At 43.5% G+C, this 24433-nt stretch overlaps 1 protein-coding gene across 1 annotated transcript; it reads right to left on the bottom strand.

The window, feature by feature from the left end:
* Window positions 1-547: 547 nt before the first annotated feature.
* Tars1 (threonyl-tRNA synthetase 1) lies at window positions 548-22888 on the bottom strand. The gene is made up of 19 exons (XM_004652520.2): window positions 22718-22888; window positions 19292-19372; window positions 16032-16222; window positions 11275-11398; window positions 10916-11037; window positions 10418-10535; window positions 10118-10182; window positions 9957-10035; window positions 8854-9000; window positions 8149-8247; window positions 7148-7314; window positions 4411-4573; window positions 4185-4322; window positions 3759-3836; window positions 3495-3595; window positions 3303-3407; window positions 2229-2301; window positions 1631-1745; window positions 548-1235 (listed from the first exon to the last, which is right to left on the bottom strand). The coding sequence occupies exons 1-19, from the start codon at window positions 22772-22774 to the stop codon at window positions 1087-1089; spliced, it is 2172 nt and encodes a 723-aa protein (XP_004652577.2). The 5' UTR covers window positions 22775-22888; the 3' UTR covers window positions 548-1086.
* Between the last annotated feature and the right edge of the window lie 1545 nt (window positions 22889-24433).

Raw genomic sequence — 24433 nt, forward strand, 5'->3', positions numbered from 1 at the left:
GAATTGAGCTTCAAACTGGGGTCCTAAGGCTTCACAGGCAAGCACCTAACCACTAAGCCATGTCTCCAGCACTGGGCATTTCTTTTTTAAAAATATTTTATTTACTTATTTATTTGACACAGAGAAAGAAAGGCAGATATATATAGAGAGAGAACAGGCACGCCAGGGCCTCCAGCAACTGCAAATGAACTCCAGATTCATGCGTCACCTTGTGCATCTGGCTTATGTGGGTACTGGGGAATCAAACTTTAGTCCTTACTCTTCACAAGCAAGCACCTTACACCCTACGCCATTTGTCCAGCCCAAAGAGACATGTCTTTGAAGATACAAACTTTTATGCAAATCTACTCTACAATGGAATCATGGATGCTGTTTCAAGAGAAACGCTGGTGATGGGGTGGCGGCATACACCCTTAATCCAAGCACTCGGGAGGCAGAGGTAGTATTGTCATGAGTCCAAGGCCACCCTGAGACTACATAGTGAATGCCAGGTCAGCCTGGGCTATAGCAAAACCCTATCTCAAAAATGAAACAAAACAAATTAAAGTCACAATTCAAAAAAGATATTTATTTTTTAACAAAGAAGACAGGTCATGGTTCACGTTCCCACTGGAGAATGGCTCCTGCCGCAGAGTTGCCTCTCCAAACTCCCTGTATCATAATTGTTGCCAGATTTTACCAATGAGTATCACACAACCTTGTACAAACATGCGAAGAGAAGTCTTGCATTTTCACACCATTATCCAATTTTAGTCTTTCTTTAACCCTGATAAACCCGAAAAAAAATTACTTTGGAATTAAATTCACAAAAAAACCTTTTCCCACATAACATTAAAATATTCCTCATGACTTATCTCTATTGCCGAGCTATTTAATGAATAAAATCATTTGAATGGCTCTTTTGTTAATGCCACCAAACACGCATTATCTATGCAAGTCCACAGAGAGTGACCCTGCAGCCATCTATGTGTACTCTGGGAACTTCACCACGTTCAGTAACAAGCGATGTTTGCCAGCGGACGAACTATCGCGAGAGAAACGCTGCACGACCTGTCTGGAGCCGGCGCGCATGCGCCCGGCCCGCCGCTAGAAGTCCTCCTCGGCCTGCCTGCCGCGGGCCTGCCGGAGCTGCCGCAACCGCTCCACGGTCTCGCGCACCGTGCGCTCGCCGTGCACCTTGTTGTCTCTCGTGCGGATGTTCACCGTGCCGCCGGCCTTCTCCTTCTCACCAACAACTACGACAGAGGACACGGGCTGCGTGAGACTCACATCTAAAGGCATGGCAGGGCTCGTCCTGAGCGCCCAAACAGAAAAGCATCTAATCCAAAACCACCCTGCGGCTCAAGACACATTTGGGTGCAAGATGACTCACGAATATTCTATTCACTGACAACACACCTTTCCAGGGCCCACAGCTACTCTGCGGACCAAGTCACTCAGACGGCCAACATGGTAAGAACTTGTCATATGAAGTATCACATCAAATGATCCTTCAGATTTTACCCACATGAAGTGAAGAAAATGACTAACTTAAGAATCAGAATTATAAGGCGTCTGGAGGAACTATGTGGATTCCTGACCATAATTCATTTAAGTCACAAGACTAGGCTAGGCCAGTTTGGGCTCTCACCCAGGATGAAGTTATACTGCGCGAGCTGTGCGTTTCTGATCTTTTTGTTCAGTGTACATCCGGGGTCCAAATCAATGTCTGCCATGAATTTCTCATCGTGAAATTGTTGCCGAACCTATAAAACACAGAATGCATCAGATTTTAGATCAGAAAAATGCTTTGTTACAGTTAATACAGGATTTGGATAACCATGCAAATATTAAAAGAGGAAATATGTAAACTGAAACTTATGATATTGACTTCAGTTTATACTTTTAAAAAATCAGAAGCTAAGCCAGGCGAGGTGGCGCACGCCTTTTATCCCAGCACCTGGGAGGCAGAGGTAGGAGGATCGCCATGAGTTTGAGGCCACCCTGAGACTACATAGTGAATTCCAGGTCAGCCTGAGCTAGAGTGAGACCCTACCTCAAAAAACCAACCAAATAAATAAATAAATAAAGAGAATAGATTCACAAATATGAAAGAAGCTATAAACACACATTCAATATTAACAGGCAGGAGAATAACTAAAGGCAAGCTTGGGCTTCAAAATTAGACTCCCATTTCAATTACTCCCCAAGCAGGTATTAAACTAAGAAAAGCTACATTTAAGGATTACCTTCTGGGCATATTCATCACATGTTGGTCCCACTGGAACTACCATTACCTGGCGAGGAGAAAGCCAGAAAGGCCTATAGAAGAAAGGAAAATAGATAGGGATGTGCATACATTCAATGTATGAGTTTGGCAGAAAAATTAGCCCAGGGATCTTTTGAGTCTCCAGATGTCACATAATGTAGTCCAAATTTCATTTATTTATTTATTTGGGTAAAATATAACTGAAAAGAGATGATCTCATTTCACTGAGAAATATGCAAATCTTTCCTCAATATCTAAACTACCCAAATTCAAATGCAATAGTGAAATGACCATAGTTAACATTAGATCAATATACACTTTACAACTTTTAACTCAATCCAGTTCATATCAGAGAGTCTACAATGGGTGTTTCATAACCCTGGGCTACTTTCAACTGTACTGTGAGTCCAGAAGAAATAACCTAAAATAGTACCAATCAGCCTGGCATGTTTAATTTCTTCAATTTACACAATGCTCGGCTTTTGAAAGATGTCAAAATACTTGCTTATTCTCATCAGCAAAACCAAATAAGGTGATTTAAAAGCCTGTTCACAACAATGAGAAAGCCCAATAAATTTCGAAAGAGCGAAGGTATTAGAAAAAATTGAAAAATTTTGAATGATTTAGATCTACCAAATTTTGAATTGGAAATACTTACTAATATCAATTCTATTATTTTACTGGTACTTGAGACTAAAAGCCGGGCCTTATATTGGGCTACATTTCCAGCCACAACAAATAAAAGTCAGAGTTTAAGTTATAAATTCCTTTTTTTTGTTTGTTTTGTTTGTTTTTCAAGGTAGGGTATCACTGTAGCCCAGGCTGACTTGGAATTCACTATGGAGTCTCAGGGTGGCCTCGAACTCCCAGCAATCCTCCTACCTCTGCCTCCTGAGTGCTAGGATTAAAGGCGTGTGCCACTACGCCCGGCAAATTAATTATTGAAGTAGATAGAAGTGATCAACTGCAATCTTCTCCTTATCCACCTCAAAACTGTACTTCAAAGGAGACCTTTGTTCTAGCTCATTCGATCAGAGGAGCACACAGACATTACCATTTGCCACCGTAGTTTTCCGTGAGGATGGCAATCATTCTTTCCACTGACCCCAGGATGGCTCGGTGCACAATCACGGGCCTTTTCTTATCATCACCATCGTGGCTAAAGAAGAACAAGATTTGTTTCGTCTTATTATCCTTGTCTTCCCGCATACGCCTTGGAGAATAGTCAGAGCACACCCCAGCTCACCTCACGTAAGTAAGATTAAATCTGATGGGCAACTGAAAATCCAGCTGGATCGTGGCACACTGGTGGTAGCGACCAATTGCATCTTTTATCTGTATGTCAATCTGTAATGCAAAAAGGTGGGGGCTATTATAGCGTGCTGTTAACGTTAAAGCTGAGCTGACAGCTCAGTCAGGACTGATTTCTCTCTTTATTTAACCTTTTCAATTTAAAGCAATGTTTTTGCACCTGCACCATCATGTTTCCTGGACACATTTTGGCACTGACCTTTGGACCATAGAAAGCTCCATCACCAGGATTTAGTTCCCACTTTTCACCAAATTCATTCAAGCTGTTTTCAAGTTGCTAAGGATAAAGCAAAATGATTTGTATTTTTGTTCATCTAAAACTTTTTTTCTATCTAATTTAAGGCTAAAACTATCATAGGGTTTTCATGATTACTATTCTTTGCTTTGTATTTTGTCCATCTAAACAACCCCCCCCCCCAAACAAACCTTTAAAGCTCAATAATGGAAAGGCATTAAAACATTCAACCACTTTCAAAATATTTGAAAACCATACGGAAAAACTTAGCTTACTCAGGAAACATTTATAATTTCTTTTGCTTTTATCCATTTATAAAGACTCTCCTGCAATCTAGTATAAGCCACTTCAGCCAAACAGTTTTCACACACAATAAAAAGCACTTCTTACTTTCTCTGCTTGATTCCAGATTTCAATATCTCCAAGGAATTTTTCTGGACGAGTAGAAAGGTTCAGTTTGAAGGAAAATCCAAAAACATTATAAACTGTACGTAGAAAATCCAAGCAACCTTTTATTTCATCCTCAATCTTTAAAATGTAAAAAAGGAAAGAAAGGTTATGTTTATTTGCTCGCATGATACTTCTTCCGAGTAATTTATGCCACAGGGCCTCATACCTGCTCCATGGCACAGAAAATGTGTGCGTCATCTTGCTGGAATCTCCGAACCCGGGTGAGGCCTGTGAGCGCTCCCGACAGCTCATTCCTGTGAAGCACCCCAAAATCAGCCACCCTCAGAGGCAGCTCTCGCCAGGATCTTGGCCGATGGTCAAACATAAGGCTGAAGAAAAGGTAAAGCAAAATTCAGGTGTTTAATTCAACATGAGGGATGGGGTGCAGCCCAGCGGCAGAGCCCTTGTCTAGCATATACGAGGCCTTGGGTCCAATCAGCAGCAGCAACAACAACAAAAAACTCAATTTAAAATGCTCACAAGAGGGCTGGAGAGATGGCTTAGCAGTTAAGGTGCTTGCCTGCGAAGCCTAAGGACCAAGGCTCAATTCTCAGGTCCCACACAAGCCAGATGCACAAGGTGGCACATGCATCTGGAGTTCATTTGCAGTGGCTGGAAGCCCTGAGGTGCCCATTCTCTCTTTCTCTCCCTCTTTAATAAACAAACAAAAATACATTTAAAAAAAAACATTCATATAAGGGATGAGATGACTCAGCAGTTAAGGCACTTGCCAGCAAAGCCTAATGACCTGACTTTGACTCCCCAGTACTCACATAAAGCCAGATACACAAGGTGGCATATGCCTACAGAGGCCCCAGCATACCCAGTCTCACCTCCCCACCCCCAACAGGCATGCCAGTGCTCGCCTTTAATCTCAGCACTCAGGAGGCAGAGGTAGGAGTGCTGGCCTACATAAGTGAATTCAAGGTCAGCCTGGGCTAGAGCGAAAAAGAAGTCACAAGACCAAACCCTTCTGATACTATAACATGAAAGGGTCCATTGGTTCTAGTTAGCCACACAAAAAACATTTCCCAAACCCTGAGCTTCATCCAGTCTGCATGAAGGAAACTGCAAACGAATTACTATAAAATTAACTGTAGCGGACAGAGAATAAGCCCAGTCAAATCCTTGTGTTGAATATTTCCACTGACATTAAGGACTGCCTTTAAGGCTCATAACTGGGGGGGAAAACAGCTCTACAGAAATCATTTGTAACACTGAAAAAAAAAAAAAGTATCATACTTGCTCTTCTCACACCCAGGGAGACTGGGAAAACTAACAAGGAACTGGGTTGCTTCCCTGACAGGTAGATCCAGTTTCCTCTCACATCCGCTGCCTGGACCAGTTGCCCAAGGAGAGCTGTGGACACCGAACCAACTTCCAGGCTCACAACTCTTCCCAGTCACGGCAGGAGCCACTCTTTACCCACCTTTCTGGGGTGCAACAGCCTCAAGGAGGGAAGTTTTTAAGGACATTAATTCATTAGTGACAGACTTCGACAAAATATATTCCGTTAGACAAGGAAGGCTCGGCTAGACCATTTGCTACACCCCATGTTCAGCCTCTCTCTATATATGCTGCCTTGGTCACTTGTTCACGGCTACAGCACCCCAAATACTCTGAAAGTCTACCAAACTGAGAATCTGAACAAGCACAAAAATGATCACAATAGTATTATTTTTATATTTTGAAATGTTTTTACTATCTGAAAGCGAGGAGGAGGGCTTGCCAGGGCCTCTTGCCACTGCAAATGAATTCTAGACGCATGCGCCACTATGAGCATCAAGCTTTACATGGGCGCTGGGGAATCAAACTTGGGCCTACAGGCTTCGTAACCAAGTGCCCTTAACCAACAAGACATCTCTAGTCCAGTAGTACTGCATTTAAATCTAATTCCCATCATTTAATTTTTCATAACACTATTAAACTTTTTTTTTGTTATTATACAAACAAATGAGACTCATTCACTGTGAGACATTTTCATTCATGTATCACAATAATTTTCTTTTTGAGGTAGGATTTCACTCTAGCCCAGGCCGACATGGAATTCACTTTGAGTCTCAGGGTGGCCTCGAACTCCTCCTACCTCTGCCTCCCAAGTGCTGGAATTAAAGGTGTGTGCCACCAAGCCTGGTTAATTTCCCTTTTTTTTTTTAAAAAGGTTGAGAGAAACTTTAGTATATTAAGAGAAGGAATTACAGCAAGCTCCCACCATGTGGAAGGGGGTAAAACCCCCATTATAATTTCTTATTTACAGCCCCACTGCCACCAGCCTTCTTTCTTTCCCTTCCCCAAATAGACACCTCCTCCAGCTTTCATGACATATTCTTTTTGTTCTGTTTTGTTTTGTTTTTGTTTTTTGAGGTAGGGTCTCACTCTAGCTCAGGCTGACCTGGAAGTCACTATGTAGTCTCAGGGTGGCCTCAAACTCACAGCAATCCTCCTGCCTCTGCCTCCTGAGTGCTGGGATTAAAGGCATGTGCCACCACACCCAGCTTCGACATACTCTTTTTTTAAAAAAATATTTATTTGAGAGGAAGAGACAGAGAGAAAAAAGAGAGAATGCGGTTGTGCCAGGGCCTCCTGCCAGTGCAAACTCAGACACTTTGTCCATCTGGCTTTACATGGGTACTGGGGCATAGAGACCAGGCCATCAGGCTTTGCAGGCAAGTACCTTTAACTACGGAGCCATCTCTCTGGCCCTTCATGGCGTATACATTCTATTACCCTTTGATTTTCTCTTCACCACCCTATTAGACTTCTTCTTCCTCTCTGTCTTTTTCTTTTTCTTTCTCTCTTACACATACTCATATATACAAATTCAATCCTTTCAAGAGGAATGCAATCTAGGGCAGTTTGCAGTATAAGAAAATCTGCAATAGAAGCACGGAGCTGCTGAATACCAGTGTCCCGGGCAGTTCATGGGTTTGAGGGCGAAGAGCTCCTTCTCCACCTCAAAGGAAAACATGTTCTCGCTGTAGTGCTGCCAGTGGCCCGAGGTCACCCAGAGCCGGCTGTTGTAGATGTTGGGGGTCACCACCTCCTGGAATCCTCTTCTCCGGTATTCACTCTGTTAGAACACAACACGTGTACGGAACAATCAATGCCCACCCTTGTGGAGGAAGTAACACTTAGCGAGCAGTTTTAGCCAGCGAAGTCACATACGGCGTGACTCGGAAACGCCCCGTGGAGGTGCTGAGTGCAGGAAGACACCAAGAGCCTAATGAAATGCCTCTGCGTGGTTAGAATATGGGAAAATGGGAATTTACACCACTGTCCTCAGTCAAGGTGTAAGTCCACTGCAGTAGGACCCCGTTCACTATGGTAGGTATGTAAGAGGGTAACACGTAACTAGTGAAAACAGAAATACTACAATTGTCGCTAACAATGAAAATCACAACTAATACAGACTGATATGCAATGAGACTTTGTAAACGTAAATTCGAAACACATAAGCACATAACAATTTAAGGGTACATATATGTAGATACAAACAGCACAGACAAGTATCCAAACCAACTTCAAAGCAGTAGTTTTTGTTCTAGAAGAGGGGAATGGATCAAAGAAGTTACTTATGCTACATGTGGGTGGCAAGTGCACCAAGTACCAGTCATACTGTTTTCTATAAACTTATGCTTAAAGTATGGCATGACTTAAAAAGAAAACAAAGGCGATGCAAACACTACTGTGAGAAGAGGGTGAACCAGCAGGCAGCGCTCAGGACGTCTGGCTCACTCCTCTGTGACGGGCCAAGCGCACAGGTAAGAAGACCTGTAACTTATGAGGCCTGCGACTTTTTAAAGATACTTCATAGACACGTTTTTCTCAAATCTCTATTTTCTTTTCTTTCAGAAGAGCCCCTTACACCCTAAATCTCCAGAAGAAAGCAACAAATAAGGTTTACCCTGATGAAGTCCATGAGTGTGTTATAAATGTAGGCTCCTTTGGGCAGGAAAAAGCAACTTCCTGGGCTGAGTTCATGGAAGAAATATAGCTCTTGGTCCTGGATAAAAGGAGAGCAGGATTGTTCACATATGGAAAGACTACCAGTGTTCCTGCGTTCAAGACTGTCAAGCTGTCTGGCCACTGCCAGGCCCTGTTCCTTGTGTACAACTCAGTGGATTTACAATGTAGTACAACTCTGTTACCTGCCTTTACAGTCCTCAATCCAGTTGAGTTTACCAAAGAGTGATACAACATGGTCTTACAGCTGTTTATTTCCTCAGAGCGCCAAGATCTGAGTATTTTCTCTTTGTTTTTATATGAAGGGCAAAGAAGTAAGGGGCAAGGGGTACTGACAATGACACAGGTAACAGCTGAAAGCCCTGGAGAGACAGAAAGCACCACCTGTCACCATCAGATTCCTTATTGCTGGAAGCATTTCTGATCACCCAGGGAGCAGAGCAGAGCACAGATGTTACCTCCTGCTCCGGCCTCAGAAACGACAGCCAAGACCTCTGGCACTGGACCCTCCTTTAGGGAGGGATTATTTTCCTTCTCTTGATCAAATGCACCTTCCACTACAAAGGGCATTCAGAGGCAGGACAGTACCACAGGTCACTGGCAAAGGAAACCGAGAGCTTCTCTAGACAGACGCTCTTTACCGTACCCTCCCAATCTTCCTATGATCTCGGTTCTTAGCTTCTTCTTGAAACTTCTCCCACTCTTTTAACATCTTAGGATCAGGGAATGAAATGCCATAAATCCTCTGTAGTGTTTCCATATCTGCTTTGCCTTCCCAGTATGTGGAGGAATTCTGGGAAAAAAAACACAAAATGATACAACACTGAATTTGTAAACATTTCACATGTTTTAAGAGTAGGATGTTAAGTCTCATAACCATCTTACAGGTCACATTTGCACTAATCCTTGTGACAAGGAAAATGGCATAAAATATACATGGATAGTAAATGTCTCCCTCTTGAGGCCAACCTTGGGCAGGGGAGGCTCCTCCACAGAGTGGAGCTTGCTGCCTCCTTCCCTCACCAAGGCTGGCCCCTCAGTACTGTGTGAACTCTGCAATAACCACAGGCGCCATCTCTCAAAAAAATAAGTAAGCAAGTCCAGAAAGGAACTAAGAGTAATCTGAAAATGTCCCAATTATTCTCATGACTTAAAGAACATTGTAATAATTACTATATACATAACTAGCATAATCTGAGAGGACTAAGCCACCTTTAAAAGAACAAACTGAGTTTTATTAGACATATAAAAGGCTTTGCCAGGTGTGGTGGTGCAGGCCTAGGATACCAGAGCTTGGGAGGCAGAGGAAGGAGGACCGCTGTGAGTTCAAGGCCACCCTGAGACTAGATGGTGAGCTCTAGGTCAGCTTGGGCTACAGTGCAACCCTATCTCGAAAAACAACAAATAAGCAAACAAACAAATAATAAATAAAAGGCATTAACAGCATATTTAACAGCATATACTCCTCCTATGTTGAATCTCAGACTTCTGGAGCCAGCATGGCCTGTGACTGCCAGATAAGGTGACTCCCCCAAACCTCTGTCCCCATGTGCTGGCTCTGGAGAGGAATGCCTGAATGTGGAGCTATAAAGGACTACTGAAACATGCAGCACGTGTAATTATTGGTACGGAAACAAAACATCCTTATATATGCACAAGAGAAAGAAATGGCAGGAGAAACAACAAATATAAGCATAACCACAAGTCTACCCTAGATTAACACACACAGCCTTTATCAGCACTGCTTACCTTGTGTATTTTTAAAGTCTTAATTTTGCCAGTGTGCCTGACATGAGGGCCGCGGCAGAGGTCTATCAAGGGCCCACACCTAGAGATAAAATCAAAGGAAACTTAACAGAGACAAACTAATGTACACATCAGTTGCATTTAATGTTATTTGAAGTTCTTACCTATAGACTGTAGTAGTTGGAGTATTTACTTTTTCATTCAATATTCGGCATTTGAACTTGTTGTACTAAAAATAGAAAATAAGATGTGATAATCCCCTTTAATTTTTACTTCTAAGTTCTACGCAGCTTAAATGTAAGTCAAAGTATATTTTAGTAGCACACTGGATGAACATAGATGCCAAGATTTCATGTTTTCAAAATACTTATTTTATAAGGAAAACCTCAGTTTTCCACACACAGCAGCACACAACTTCAAATGATACTAGTTAATGAGGCAGAAGTGGTCATGGGGCAAGTTACCTTAAACATTTCTAATAAAGTTTCTTTTTTAACTTCCAGTCTTTCAAAAGCTTGTTTTTCTTTAATGATTTTCTTACACAAAGTCTCCAAAGAAGAGAAATCATTGCTGGACACACCCCTGAAGGAGAAGAAAGCAGCTCTGGTATACTGCAGCTCATAACACCATGGCATAGAGATGTTTTATTGGAGTACATGAAGGGCTTTCATATAGCTGCTTGCATCAGGTTAAAACTTCACACTAAAACTTTTCATTAGAGAATTTTTTTCCAGTGTCTTCTACCTTAGTCATTATGGACACCTTTCCCACAACAACTTCTCCTTCCAGCTCAATCACCAAGTAGAAAGCAATCTACAGTCATCATAATCATTAAAGCCTCTATCACAATAAACTTCAATACTTCCAGTTTTGACAAACAGTAATAACTTGGTGACCAGTAAGCAACAAGACTGAATCCTTCATCCTTTATTGAAAACTCTTGGTTTTTCTCTATAACTTACCCTTCTTCAAGGTACATGTCATAATAGAACCCATTTTCTATTGGTGGACCATAACATAAGCATCCACCGTAGACTCGCTCCATGGCTTCCCCCATTATGTGAGCACTGGAGTGCCAATACACCTGAAAATTTAAAGGGAAAAGGTGTGTCTTCAGGTTTGGCATACAAATCATGAGATAAAGGTGGTTGTGTGAAGGACACAGATGAAAATATACCCAAAGAAACATATGGATTGAAGGTCACACTTGGAAACCAGTGTTCCAAATATAAGGCACTGAAACAAAATACCTCATTTCCTATCACATGGGTTATGGCCATGTCTACTCTCTAAATTCAATGAACACTGGATAGAAACTCACTGCTTGGGCTTCCTCATCCTCAAACTTGAGAAGTTCCAAGGTACAGTCTTCTTCCAGTGGGCGGTCAAGGTCCCAAACAACCTTGTTCACTTTAGCAACCACGGTATTGTCAGCCAGGCCCTGACTTATAAAAAGAAAAGCATGTAATATATGTACGTGTGTATGCGTTTACACATCCACACGCACATATATATTTACATAAAAACACAAGTCTATAAAAATAATCCTCTTTCATCCAACACTTGCTTTGAGAACATTATAAAAATAATCAGATTCATTATAATGAATATGGTATATATTTTATACTGACATGCCTATGTATCTTCCTGAAATAACAAAAATGTACCAAAGTATTAAATTCAGAACATATGACATGCAATGATTCCTACTTAAGCAGATGAGGTAACTCTGATAAATAGGTGGTACCAATTTCTACTGGTTTGATCAACCTCTTAATATTTTCAAGTAATTTTCCATAAGCCAAACTACTTTGATATCAAAAAGAAAAAGCACCTCTCTGCTTAGAATATATCAGACCCGTACTTGAGAGGTGTGGTGGTTTGATTCAGCTGTCCCCCATAAACTTAAGTGTTCTGAATGTTATGATCTCAGCTGGGGGCAATTTGGAAACTGGAGCCTTCTGTAGGTGGCGTACTGTTGGGGGCGGGCTTGTGGGTGTTACAGCCAGATTTCCCTTGCCAGTGTTTGGCACTCTCCTCTCCTGCTGCTGTTGACCACCTCATATTGGCCAGGAGGTGATGTCTACCCTCTACTCAGGCCACCGTTTTCCCCGCCATCAAGGAGCTTCCCCTTGAGTGTGTAAGCCAAAATAGACCCTTTCCTTCCACAAGCTGCTCTTGGTCGGGTATTCCTTTGCCACCAACAATAAGCTGACTCCAACAGTAAAACTGGTACTGAGAAGTGGGGGTCATTTATGTCAGAAACCTGACTCTGTGACTTCGGCCTTTTGGGACTGATTTGCATGAGGAATGTAGAAAAATTTGAAGCCTTGGCCTAAGAGATGCCTTGCAGTGCTGTAAGTACAGCCTGATGGACTATTCTGGTCGAAGTCGAAAGACCTGAATGCAGTAAGAACTATGGATTATGAGGTTTGGCTTACGAGAGAACAAACTTTTTAGGGACAGGTCTAGAAGCAGTTTGCATGAGGTTTGCTGTGTCCTACCTGACTATGTCCTGAGAACTTGTGCAGGCTTGCGTTGGGTAGAAATGACTGGTGTGGGTAGACAGGTATGACACAGAAAAAAAAAAAAAAAGGAATCTTTGGTACGAAACTGCTGCCCATTCAGCTGCAGTTGTTTGAGAGATTACACCCATCGAGACTGGGCCAACTGATTTGCATTGGGACAACAGGAAGAATGCAGACTTTAGCAGGGGCCAAATGCTAAAGGAGGGTCCTATTCTTCAAAGGTGGATTTATTTCCCCTGGATTAATAAATTGGAGCCCACCTGATACTACACTGTATAACAAGTGCAGAAAAGAGAGGGTCATTGAATTTGTAACACAGTTTTGGCTTTTTTGGGAAATGGCCATGGGCAGTGTGAAGCAGGCTTGTTTGGAGGCCCAAGAGGACCATGTGAATGAACTGTAAGTTGTAGGTAGAGACCCAATGGAGATGCCATCCCATGATGGCTGCCAAAGAAAGCTGCCACCACTGGATGAAGTTTTCAAAGACTGTGAGTAATCTAGCTGGAGGGGCAGACCTGGAACTCCAGAGACTTGTCACTGGCTCGAGTTGTTGGACTTGAAGCTACAGCATTTGATATTTGCCCTGTTTGTTTTAAAACTTTTTCTTTCTTGCTTGCTTTTTATTTTAAATCTTATGCTGGTTGACTATTTCTTTGTGGTGCCCAATGCCATCTTTTACAGTGTGAATGTTTATTCTGTGCCATTATAAAGATAAATACACAAAGCTCTGGGATTATGAAGGACTCCAATTTTCATACTGACTTAGCTACAGCGTCACTGTATGACGACAGTGAAGTTACTTCATCAACCATACCTCCAAAATGATTTCCAAAATGATTTCTAATTGTCTACTGAATCCTCCATGCTCTCACATGGAGACCTGCTCAAATCGATACTACAGCTTTCTCCCTGTGGCGTAAGATAGGGCTTGTAGGCAGAAGGCCCTGCGAATGAGCTGAAGCACTCCATGCCCTCTGCCCAAAGTCCAGGCCAACGTCCATGACACAGGCAAGGTTCATCGCTCACAGGCCTACCTGCTTCCTGTCTCACAGGCGGTATAAAGATCACGTGTTGGGTCATCGAAGGAGCTTTAAATTCTGATAATTCCATGGTCTGGCAGGGGTTTTTTGAGTGCTACTTCCATACCACTATTAATATGATTAAAAGGTATACTTAGTACAAATGGCTGCTAAGTTTGACAACACTGGAGGAAAAAAACAAAACAAAACAAAAAAACACCCTATCTTTTCTAGTGTAGTTCATTTGGAAAGGGCAAGGTACTCTCTGAGCTAACCTGTTCCTGGACATCAAAAAGAATCCAAACGAAACAAAGTTCAAAAGTGTTTCAGACGTGCAATTCTGCTGTAGCCAGTATTTTCTTGAAGAGATGTGTGCAATCCTTCACAATTAACTCTGTGTGCTATAACTCTGTGGCTGTTGCTTTGGCCTGAGACAGTCTCATGTATTTGAGGATGGCCCGCTATACACCTGAGGCTAGCCTTGAACTCCTGATCCTCCTCCCTCTGTTCTCTATATCTAAACTGCTAGGATTACAGGTATATGCCATACCTGACAATTCTGTGACTTTCAATTAAAACATGAAAAGGAAAAGCAAAAAGGGGAATTGGTATGTTGTTTCCCAGGCTTGTTTACATGGTTACATGACCTTGTTTCATCCATCTCGACAATTCTGGACAATTCCTGCGGTGGTTTCATGTGGTCCAACTACAAACACACACACACACACACACACACACACACACACCACAGAGGGAATTCCAACTACACACACACACAAACACACCCCACTGAGGGAATTACAGTTTCTATGAAACCAAGTTGAATATTTGATAAGCCTTGGTAAAAAGAAAATCAAGGAAAGAAAATGGTCAAATCGGATGAGGGTGAAAGAAACAATTACACAAAAATCTATGGGTGGGGCTGGAGAGATGGCTTAGCAGTTAAGTGCTTGCCTGTGAAGCCTAAGGACACCGGTTTGAGGCTTGATTCCCCAGGACCCACGTTAGCCAGATGCACATGCATCTGGAGTTCGTTTGCAGTGGCTGGAAGCCCTGGTGTGCCCATTCTCTATCTGTCTCTCTCCCTCTCTCTGTCACTCTCAAATAAATAAATAAAAATGAACAAAAAATATTTTTAAAAAAAATCTACAGGTCTATACTCAGGACAACTTCTCAGGTGTTTCAGGATAATGTACATGCTGCAATAGCACACCATCCACAAGGCTTTGACCCTAGAAATAGAAAATTAGTGGAAAAAGTCTATCTTTACATCTTTTAAATTAACCTATGCACAATTTAAGACAGACTGGCAAACCTGTTTTAGCAAGGGCAGACCAGAGTTCTGCTGCCCATCCTTAGTTCTTTCATTTCTCTTCAAACTTTTAAAAGTGTAAGGAACATTCCTGGCTTTCAGGATGTACTATTATCAGCTTGTTGACAACTGCCTGAAAATACATAGCAACTGGGGCTTTCCCACTTCTATCCTGTTCTGATGAACTGACCAAGCACTGGTCCCAGTCACATTACAGTGAGAAAGTTTTTGCTCTATCACAAAGTGTGCATCCAATCTTTAATAATCTAAAATAATTTCTTTGTAATCCAGTAAGCTTTAAGATTAGGTATAGTCCTTTTTAGATTTTTTTTCTTAATGTGCCATGTCAGTTTTTTAGCTTAATGTATGAGACAACCTATCTTCATTTTTAACTTCAAAACTGGTGAAACTGTTTGTTTGTCTTTATGCCACTTATAATCACAGCAGGACTAATAAAAATTTCTTCTAAGATAAAACTACAGTAGACTCCTTCAAAATTTTAGTTTCGACTCAAAAGCTCCCCATCACTGTTTTTTTTGTTGTTGTTGTTGGTTTTTCGAGGTTGGGTCTCACTCTAGCCCAGGCTGACCTGGAATTCACTATGTAGTCTCAGGTTGGCCTCAAACTCATGGCGATCTTCCTACCCCTGCCTCCCGAGTACTGGGATTAAAGGCGTGCACCACCACGCCCAGCTCATCACTAAGTTTTAAAAATCTCAAGTAAGGGGCTAAATGTCTCATTCAGCTGCTAAGAGTGCTCGCTGCACGAGCGCAAAGGCCCAAAGACCCGAGTTTGATCCCCAGTGCTCATGTGAGAAGCTAAGTATAGCCACCTATGCCCGTAACCACGTCCTGTGGGCTGGGGAGGAGAGACCAGGGAAGTTCTAGGGCTCATTGATCAGGGGAGAGAAAAAAAAAAAAAAAAAAAAAAAACAGCTTCAGTGACAGTGACAGACTGTCTCAAGGAGACAACATGAAGAGTGACAGAGGACTCCTGACATTCTCTTCTGGCCTCCACATATGAACTCACATGTCTACACACACACGTGCACACACCATACATACACATACCACCCCACACATACTACACACATGCAGACAAGATTAAATAAACACCTTAAGCAGCATCATAAAAATATTACAAGGGCAAAGCCCAGCAAGACAAGAAAAGGAGGTCTTGTTACATTACAAAGCACAGTATGTCCAACAGGCATTTGTACCTTATTCCACACGCAACTTGGTATGGTGTAGTTTTCCAAGACTCCGCGTCAACTTGTTTCCCGTCGGGCAGCGTGACTTTTATGGGGTTGCTGGCTTTTTCTGCCTTTTCAGCCAGAATGGAGTCATGTTCTGCTTTAAGTTTATTGTACATGTCAAGACGTGTGTTAATATATTCAGGCCATGGATTCAACTGTAAGACAAAAATGAAGCAATAAATAATCACTCATACTTGTTTTCGTTAAAAAAGAGAGAAAATAATAATAGACAATATAAAACCCATAGTTACTAATCCAATGGGTATTAATCTGGTCTTAAACTAAGAGTTAAGAGAATAAAAGAAGTGAAACAAACAAAAAACATAACAAACTTGGACTGCCAGCATCCTTAAATGACAACTATTACCATTTTGCATTAAGTATTCTTTCTTTTCAGATGTCCACTTAAGCTCTTGTCTAGCTGGGGGTATCCAACCTGCTGCTCACTGGCCACGTTTGTCTCCAGGCAGCTACGAATTCTGCCCAACATATTTGTAGATGATAACGCCATGTCACACTGTTTAACTAAACCAACTGTCAGAACATCTGTACGCAACACCGGAAATAAGAAAACACACAGGCTTTTCCATGTGTTACACTCCTGAGCAGAGGATGCTCTGCCCTGTCAGCCTGCAAGTCTGCTCACAGCCAGCTTTACATCTATCGGTCTCAGGGAAAACCGTTCACGGAAAATACCCAACTCAGAGATGCCGTCTTTCCCAGACTATTTAAAAGAAAACATAACACTACTGCCTACAGAGTTGACACAGTTAACTAGAATAGTTCACTTCAAGTGCATAATGAAGTTCCCAAAAGTTTGCAAAGAAAAAGATTCATCACAAATTCAACTTCCTCTACCAACCACGCCTGTAGTGAATCTGTGGAACTGAAGCAGCCAGAGGACTATCACCCGTGGGTGCCCATGCAAGCACCTTCACAGGGCAGCAACGTGGATATCCTTTTCTCTCCTGTGTGCATGGTGTGCACGAGCGTGGGCGTGGAGCCAGAGGTCTAGTGCTGAGGTGTCTCGCTCCAGCTTACTCTCTGAGATCGGTCCTCTCACTGAACCTGGAGCTCACTGACCCGGCTAGAGAAGACGGAAATCAAGCCTTCTGGGCCGCCTCCCCAGCACCGGGATTACGGGGGCACGTTTCCACGGCCAGCATTCTACGTGGGTGCTGGCAATCCAAACTCCGCTCACATGCCCCTTGAGCCCTCGACCCACTCCTCTTTTTCCTGGTTGAGAACCTCCCTGGCCTCCTGTGTGGTGGAATTTGAGATGTGAGCCGCCACGCCCGGCAGCAACACAGATATTAACAGCAAAGTAGAAAAGTGAAGAAGAAATAGTCTACTTTCATGATGACCTCTGTCCATGACTGCCAGGGCAAGGTGGCTCGTGCTCATAATCCCAACACATGGAATAAAGTTGAGGATTGTGAATTCATGGCTAGCCTGGGCTACATAGCAAGCCTGTAGCTTAAAATAAGCAAACACAAAATGAAGTCAACTACAATAATGACTTATTCAAATATATGCTTTAATACATTTGATTTTGATACTATTAAAAACTTCTACACATAAAAATTCTTAATCACAGGGCTCCAGAGGTGGGTCAGTGGTTAGCTGCACTACCTGCAGAAGCATGAGGACCTGAGTGGGCCTGTGGTAAAGTCTCAGAAATATCAGTACAGTTTTAAACTTCTTTCTGATACAGAAACTTAAATACATGGGTCACCACGTGTCCCACTTAGCATGCTCAGTTCAGAACACCTCTAATTGCACCTCTTGTTTCCTATTTCTGGGTAAGTCAGTTTTCAAACAGTGACAGGAGAGAGTGTACAGTTCTACTCAAAGTATAAGAAAGAAATTAGGACAAGTGCATTTTGCTATTTACCACAAATCTTAAAAACTAACCATTAACAATCTCCCTCATAACGAGCAGGGGTTGACTGATCTTAAGCGGGCTCTAAACAACACCACACGTTACTTATCACTTGTCAAGTCAGCCTCTGGTAAGAAGAAACACTGTAAATTTAGCAAATGCAGCATGCTTAAGAAAAGGATTTGCAACCCTAGCACTCAGTAAGCAGAAGTAGGAGGATCGCCATGAGTTCAAGGCCACCTGGGACTACAGCGTGAGTTCCAGGTCAATTTGGGTGACAGTGAGACTCTACCTTGAAAAAACAAGGACAGACAGACAAAAGAACAGGATGCGTATCTGTATGTCCAGGTGCGCACACACAAGGCCTTCCTATGCAGCCAGGGCTGGCCCGGATTCTCTCCACTGCAGTGCTGGGACGACATGTGCACACACTGCTCCCAGAACAGCACCAGCTTGGGAAAGTCTCTTCATTGTGCCATTTCCAAAAAGCCTCTGCCTGCATGCCTTACTTGGCACTTTCCTAGCCTCCAATAAACCAGCAGCAGAGGCTCAGAGCAGAAATGAAGCACATTTTTATAGTTTTTCAAATTCCAAACAAAGCAGAAAGACAAGCTGAACTGCCTCCTCAAGCGAGCAGAGGAACCAGGTGGGTTCGGGGTGGTTTCTGGCATGCCAGCTCTTTGTGAGCCCAAAAGCTGGAAGACTTTTTCTCTACATTAGAGAGTGACAAATTCCCAACTTTAAAGCAGACCCCCGGGGTGGGTCCTTATGGAAATAGCGACAAAGGGGTCAAGTAGGATTTCTCTGGTTCCTGCTGTATCTGCATGCGCCCAAGCACCAAGGTTCTTCCCATTAACGTCACATGAAACAAAGCGCTGAGAAGTCGTTTTCCAGTAACATCTGCAACCAAGAGTACTACAGCCTCTTCTTCTGCGAAGCTGCGCACTGTTTTTTGTTTTGTTTTGTGTTTTTGAGGCAGGGTCTCAGTCTAGCTCAGGGTGGCCTAAAACTCACTCAGTACCCCAGGCTGGCTTCATACACACAACAATCCTCCTACCTCAGCCTCCAGAACGCTGGGATTAAAGGCATGTGCCACCACACCTGACTTGCTTTCTGATTTTTATACCTAACCCCACAATCTTACATACTTATTTTTCTTATTCACTAACAAGTACCTGTAAACCCTTTTCCCAATCAGACTGCCTTTTCCCAATTTTTCTCCCCAGGTTTGGCGTGTAGTGCCACTTTGCCGTAAACCATTAAAACCCTTACACAGGGTAAGTCTGAGACGTTCCTTGCTCCTTGTCAACTCTGAAACCAAAACCTTCTGTATCTTACACACCTCTGCTCGGCCTCCGTCTCCAGAACCTTCTTTGTTCTTCTTCTTGCCCCCTTCTTTTCTCTTCTCCTCACCAGCACTGGCCTAAATAAGCAAAAAAGAAAACAAGGTTTTATATTTTAGTATACTTTAAGTTTCTCCATGATACTTCTAGGAAAGTTTTAGAATGTTATCTGAACATCTGTGAAAGAAAAAACAAAAACAGAAAATATGATTTTGAAGGACTGGAAAATTTCATCACTGGCAAAGGCAGCAAGTCACCAATTCACAATAAAAGCAAGTAAAGCCAGGCGTGGTGGTGCACCCCTTTAGTCCCAGCACTCAAGAGGCAGAGGTAGGAGGATCACCGTGAGTTCAAGGACAGCATGAGACTAGAGTGAATTCCAGGTCAGCCTGGGCTAGAGTGAGACCCCACCTTGGAGAGGAAGAGACAAGAAGAGAAGGATACTAACAAGGTGCAATTCCTCAAATTTCATTTGTTTTAGTTTACTTATTCCTGTGACATCCCTTCAGGTATATTTGGATTTGTCATTTGTTCAGTAAGAGCTACTTTCAAGAAAAACAGTGAAATAGAAGCAAACAAAATCCAATCCTGGGCTGTCAAGATGACTTAGTGGTTAAGGTACTTGCCTGCAAAGCCTAACATCCCAGGTTTAATTAATTCCTCAGTACCCATATAAGCCCAGATGCACAAGGTGGCGCATGCGTTTGGAGTTTGTTTGCAGTAGCTGAAAGCCCTGGTGTGCTCATTCTCTCTCTGCCTGCACCTCTTTCTCTCTCTCTGTAATAAATAAACAAATAAAATGAAATGCTATAACACAATTCCAATCCGTACCATGTTCAGACTTAAGTCTCTTCAGGAAAACTAAAGCAGACATGTGTGAGCAACTCCTGGGAGACAGTAGAGCAACAATCTAAGATGAGATGGCAAACAAGCCACAGCCCTAGTTGCGCACTAAAGGATGGAGAGGATTTCAGGCTATACTCTTGAGAATGGAGGAAATATGTTCTAGGTGTACACACAAACTTGATATCTGAGTGTTAAGAGAAAAAGAAAATGTCTAACCTAGCGTGTCTAGAGCATGATTAGTTGAGGAAGTGATATGAGACAAGACAAACCAGGGTTCGTATGGATGTAAGCACTAGAAGTTACCAGAAGGAATGTAAACTTTTAATTAGAAGCAAACGAAGTTACCGACAGTTTTAAAATAGTTAGCTCCTACACAGGAGATATGATGGGGCATTTTAGTTAATTTTGTGTACATGTGGTGTTCCCCCCTACCCCTCGCGGTGATGGGGACTGAACCCAGGGCCTTGTGCAAGCCAGGGAAGTGACACTCAGGAAAAATAGCTCAGCTGAGACAGAAGTCACGTACGGCACAGTTCCCCCACAGCAAGGTACAGGTCCACGGATTAGTCAGTGACAACTGTGGAAGCCCCAGAGTCCATTTTAAAGCACTTTCACGACTCTCCTCCCCAAATTCCCACAGCCAGTTGCACTCACTGCTCCCACAACCTCCTGCGACCAACATTCTAACTTTTGTATCTCTACGGATCTGCCTATTCTGGGCACTTCCTACAAGTAAAATATGCAGCTTTTAGTGTAATGATTTTAAATGAATCATGGAGTTATCCATGCCAGTACTTCCATCCTTTTCATTGCTTTATTATACTCCTTTGGTGAGAACCCTGGGGATGAAACACAAAGCCCAGTGCAAATGCTCTACCATGGCCTCTACACCCATGGCCTCTACTGTTTGTTTACCCACCAATCAGCTGATGGTGACGGGCATCAGGGTGATTGTCTTTTAAGTTTTATAGGACACCCCCCACACTTTATTGTTCTTCCTAGAATTGTCTAATCAACATTTCCCAACAGGAAGATAAGCGGACTAGAGATCAGTTGCTCAAACTCCTGTTTACCTGTATTACATGAATGAATAAATAAACCCCTGGAACTGTACCTCTTTCCAGTGACCCAAACATAATGTTAACATTCACGGTAACTTCTGTTACTCATCTAGGACAACAAGGGCCAGGGCTTTGAAAACATGAAGCATTTGTGGACTTTAGAAAAAGAGGGTGTGGGCTGGAGGGATGGCTTAGCAGTTAAGGCGTTTGCCTGCAAAGCCAAAGGACCCAGGTTCGATTGCCCAGGAATCCACATTAGATAGATGCACAAGGAGGCAAATGCGTCTGGAATTTGTTTGCAGTGGCTGGAGGCCCTGGTGTGCCCATTCTCTCTCCCTCTTTCTCTGTCAAATAAATAAATAAATAAATATAAAATATTTCAAAAATAGAGGGTGTGAGAAAACCCAAAAGTGACCTTGAGGATGTTCCTAGCAATGGACAGACCATCGAGAGAAAACTCAAGGGAGAATTGACAAGCACGTGTTAATGGTTATCTGGAATGTTTCCAGTACCTGGCAGGCAGGTCTGTCAAATAGGGTCATCTGGCTTCCACCATTTACTTATAATCCACTGTGAGCTGAGTTTTGCAGAAGTGAAATTCGTACTACCACACCTGTGTTAGATACCCTGCAAGGCGGATGGACTGATTAGAACTTCTTTGTTTGTGGAAAGATGCAGGTTGGGAGTCAAATTTTGGACTATCTTTGGCCCCTAAACAGTGTACTTCTGTGAAGGACCTTTCAACCTTGTGACTATTAGGTAAATCCTTGTGGAATATCCAGAGAGACCCCTTAGCTTTCATCAACCTAAAGGCTAAGAATGTTGGCAAATAGCACCTGAGACCTAGAGTGGAGATTTCTGTTTTGCTGTAACCTGCCTACCTGATGCTCCACTAATGCACTTGATGTGTCTTGATTTATGAGTCTCTCTGTTCTCTTACTGTGAAAATGTCTACCACTTTGGGACAGTTTTTGAGGTACTCTGAATTTATCTGCGTTACCAGGCCATGCCACTCATATCTGGTTCCCGAAAAAAAGTTCTACCAGAGCTGTCTTTATTTCCCTTTTTCTTTTCTAGTGTGCGTGGACACCACCCATTCTTGAGCAAACTGGATTTTCTCGCGGGGACTCCGGGTTTCCCTTCTTGAACAACAGCACTTTACCCCTGCAGGAATTTAGAATTAAGTAAGGTCCTGCGATATTCTTCCCAAACCTTACTGTGTAACTGTGGTCTTCTAATTAGATGTGTGGTTCTGAGCAAGTCCCTCATTCAAAGTCTCCGTTTACTCAAATGCAGGATGAGGGCGGACTCAGGTGAAGCCTTATTCTGCTTTGTGGCTGGATGGTTCCAGCCCAAGGGCCTCGGACAGACAGGTGAGCATCCACGCGTGCCAAGAGCCTAGGACAGACAGGTGAGCATCCACGCGTGCCAAGGGCCTCGGACACACATGACAGCATCCACGCCCGGGCCTCGGCTGGTACGCAGCTCAGATCCCTCCTCCCCGCCAAGACTGCTCACCGGCTTCTCCTCGCCCCCCATCTTCCCGGAAGGGCTGCCGTCCTTCTCCTCGGACATGGAGGACCACCGAAACTATAAAAGCCGTCAGCGACAGTGCAGAGCGCAGCACACTCTAGACCCAGGGAACCCGCTCGCTCCCGGTCACTGCGCTTGCGCCACGTGGCCTGAAGGGACCAGCTGATGCAACTAGCGGCGCCCGAGCCCCGCCCCCAGCCCGCCGGCAGAACGCGCGCAGCCAATAGGAAGCGTGCGAAGGCGGGACCTCCCCTTTATCAGCCAATGGCAAGGCTGTTGGGGGAAGAGCCTCTCGAGGAAGTCCCAGCGGCCCGCCCAGGCTCAAAGCCCTGACGTACTTCCGACCGGTCTAGAAGTGGACGGACAGATCCTAGATCCGCGCAGTGGGCGACGCGCATGCGCCCTTCAGCCCGGCTGAAATTTTTCAGCCGCCTGAAGGGACCTCTTCGGCCACCGTAGTCGCTCAGCTTCCGGGAAGTTTGGAGCAAGTTACCGAGCTAACGTCTCTGACTACTTGGGCTAATCTCGGATGGTGTCCGCCTCGCACTGATGTCCTAGTACCAGAGCCCGCATCATTAGTGGGCGAGCGCCTGAGACATCACGGAGCATTTCCATGGCACGCATACGCAATGCAACACCAGTTCTCCCTATCCTCTCACACCACGCATTCTTACGCATAGACGGCATTGGCTTTAATTAAGCGGTATTTTAAAAACTATTTTATTTTTCTTTATTTGAGACAGAGATATAGGCAGGGAGAGAGAGAATGTGCGCCTCTTGTGCTTCTGGCTTACATGGGTCCTGAGGACTCGAACCTGGGTCCTTTGGTTTTGCAGGCAAGCACCTTAAACACTAAGTCGTTTCTCCATCCCTTAAGTAGTATTTTAAAAAATTATTTTACTAGCCAATTTAAATCAATTGTTTGAAAACAGAAGATCTCGTGTTTAATAGGTGGGGGGGGGGCAGCGCACAACGTTCTCTAGCTTCGCTTCTGCAAAAGAACTCCAGACGCATGTGCCACTTTGTGCAGAAGTGGGTACTTGGGCATCGAACACGAGCTGCGGCAGGCTTTGCTAGCTGATGCCTTTACCAGCTGAGCCCTCGCCCCCACCCAATAGATTAATTTTTCTACTCATCAGCCTTCTCTGCAACTAGAATCATCTTTTTCCACAAAGAGTAGCAGACTCCTCATCTGGCTTCCTGCATTTGTTTCTCACACAGCATGAAAATCATCTTTTCAAATATAAATATGATTATAAAGTGCCCTGCTCTCTTTTAAACTCTTAGATGGTTTTCCTTTCCTCGTAAAAATACTCAGCCTAGCCGGGTGTGGTGGCACATGCCTTTAATCCCCAGCACTCGGAAGCAGAGGTAGGAGGATCGCCATGAGTTCAAGGCCACCCTGAGACTACATAGTGAATACCAGGTCAGCCTGGGCTATAGTGAGAACCTATCTCAAAACAAAGCAAACAACAAACAAACAAAAAAATGCTCAGCCTAGCCCAGCGTGGTGGCGCATGCCTTTAGTCCCAGCACTTCAGAGGCAGAGGTAGGAGGATCGTCATGAGGTCGAGGTCACCCTGAAACTGCATAGTTAATGCCAGGTCAGCCTGGGCTAGAGTGAAACCCTACTTTAAAAAGAAGAAAAAAAGCAAAAACGAAAAAAGGAAAGGCAGAAGGAAGGGAGGGGGGAAACAACCA

This window comes from Jaculus jaculus, chromosome 13, assembly GCF_020740685.1.
Source record: "Jaculus jaculus isolate mJacJac1 chromosome 13, mJacJac1.mat.Y.cur, whole genome shotgun sequence".
NCBI classification, from domain to species: Eukaryota; Metazoa; Chordata; class Mammalia; order Rodentia; family Dipodidae; genus Jaculus; species Jaculus jaculus.

Excerpts from the sequence above, each read along its gene's own strand:
- Tars1 (XM_004652520.2), bottom strand. The coding sequence starts at position 22,774 with ATGTCCGAGGAGAAGGACGGCAGCCCTTCCGGGAAGATGGGGGGCGAG. Across the intron at positions 3,596-3,758 it reads GAGCTTTCTATGGTCCAAAG|ATTGACATACAGATAAAAGA; the intron begins GTCAGTGCCAAA and ends TTTGCATTACAG. Across the intron at positions 1,236-1,630 it reads GCAGTATAACTTCATCCTGG|TTGTTGGTGAGAAGGAGAAG; the intron begins GTGAGAGCCCAA and ends CCTCTGTCGTAG.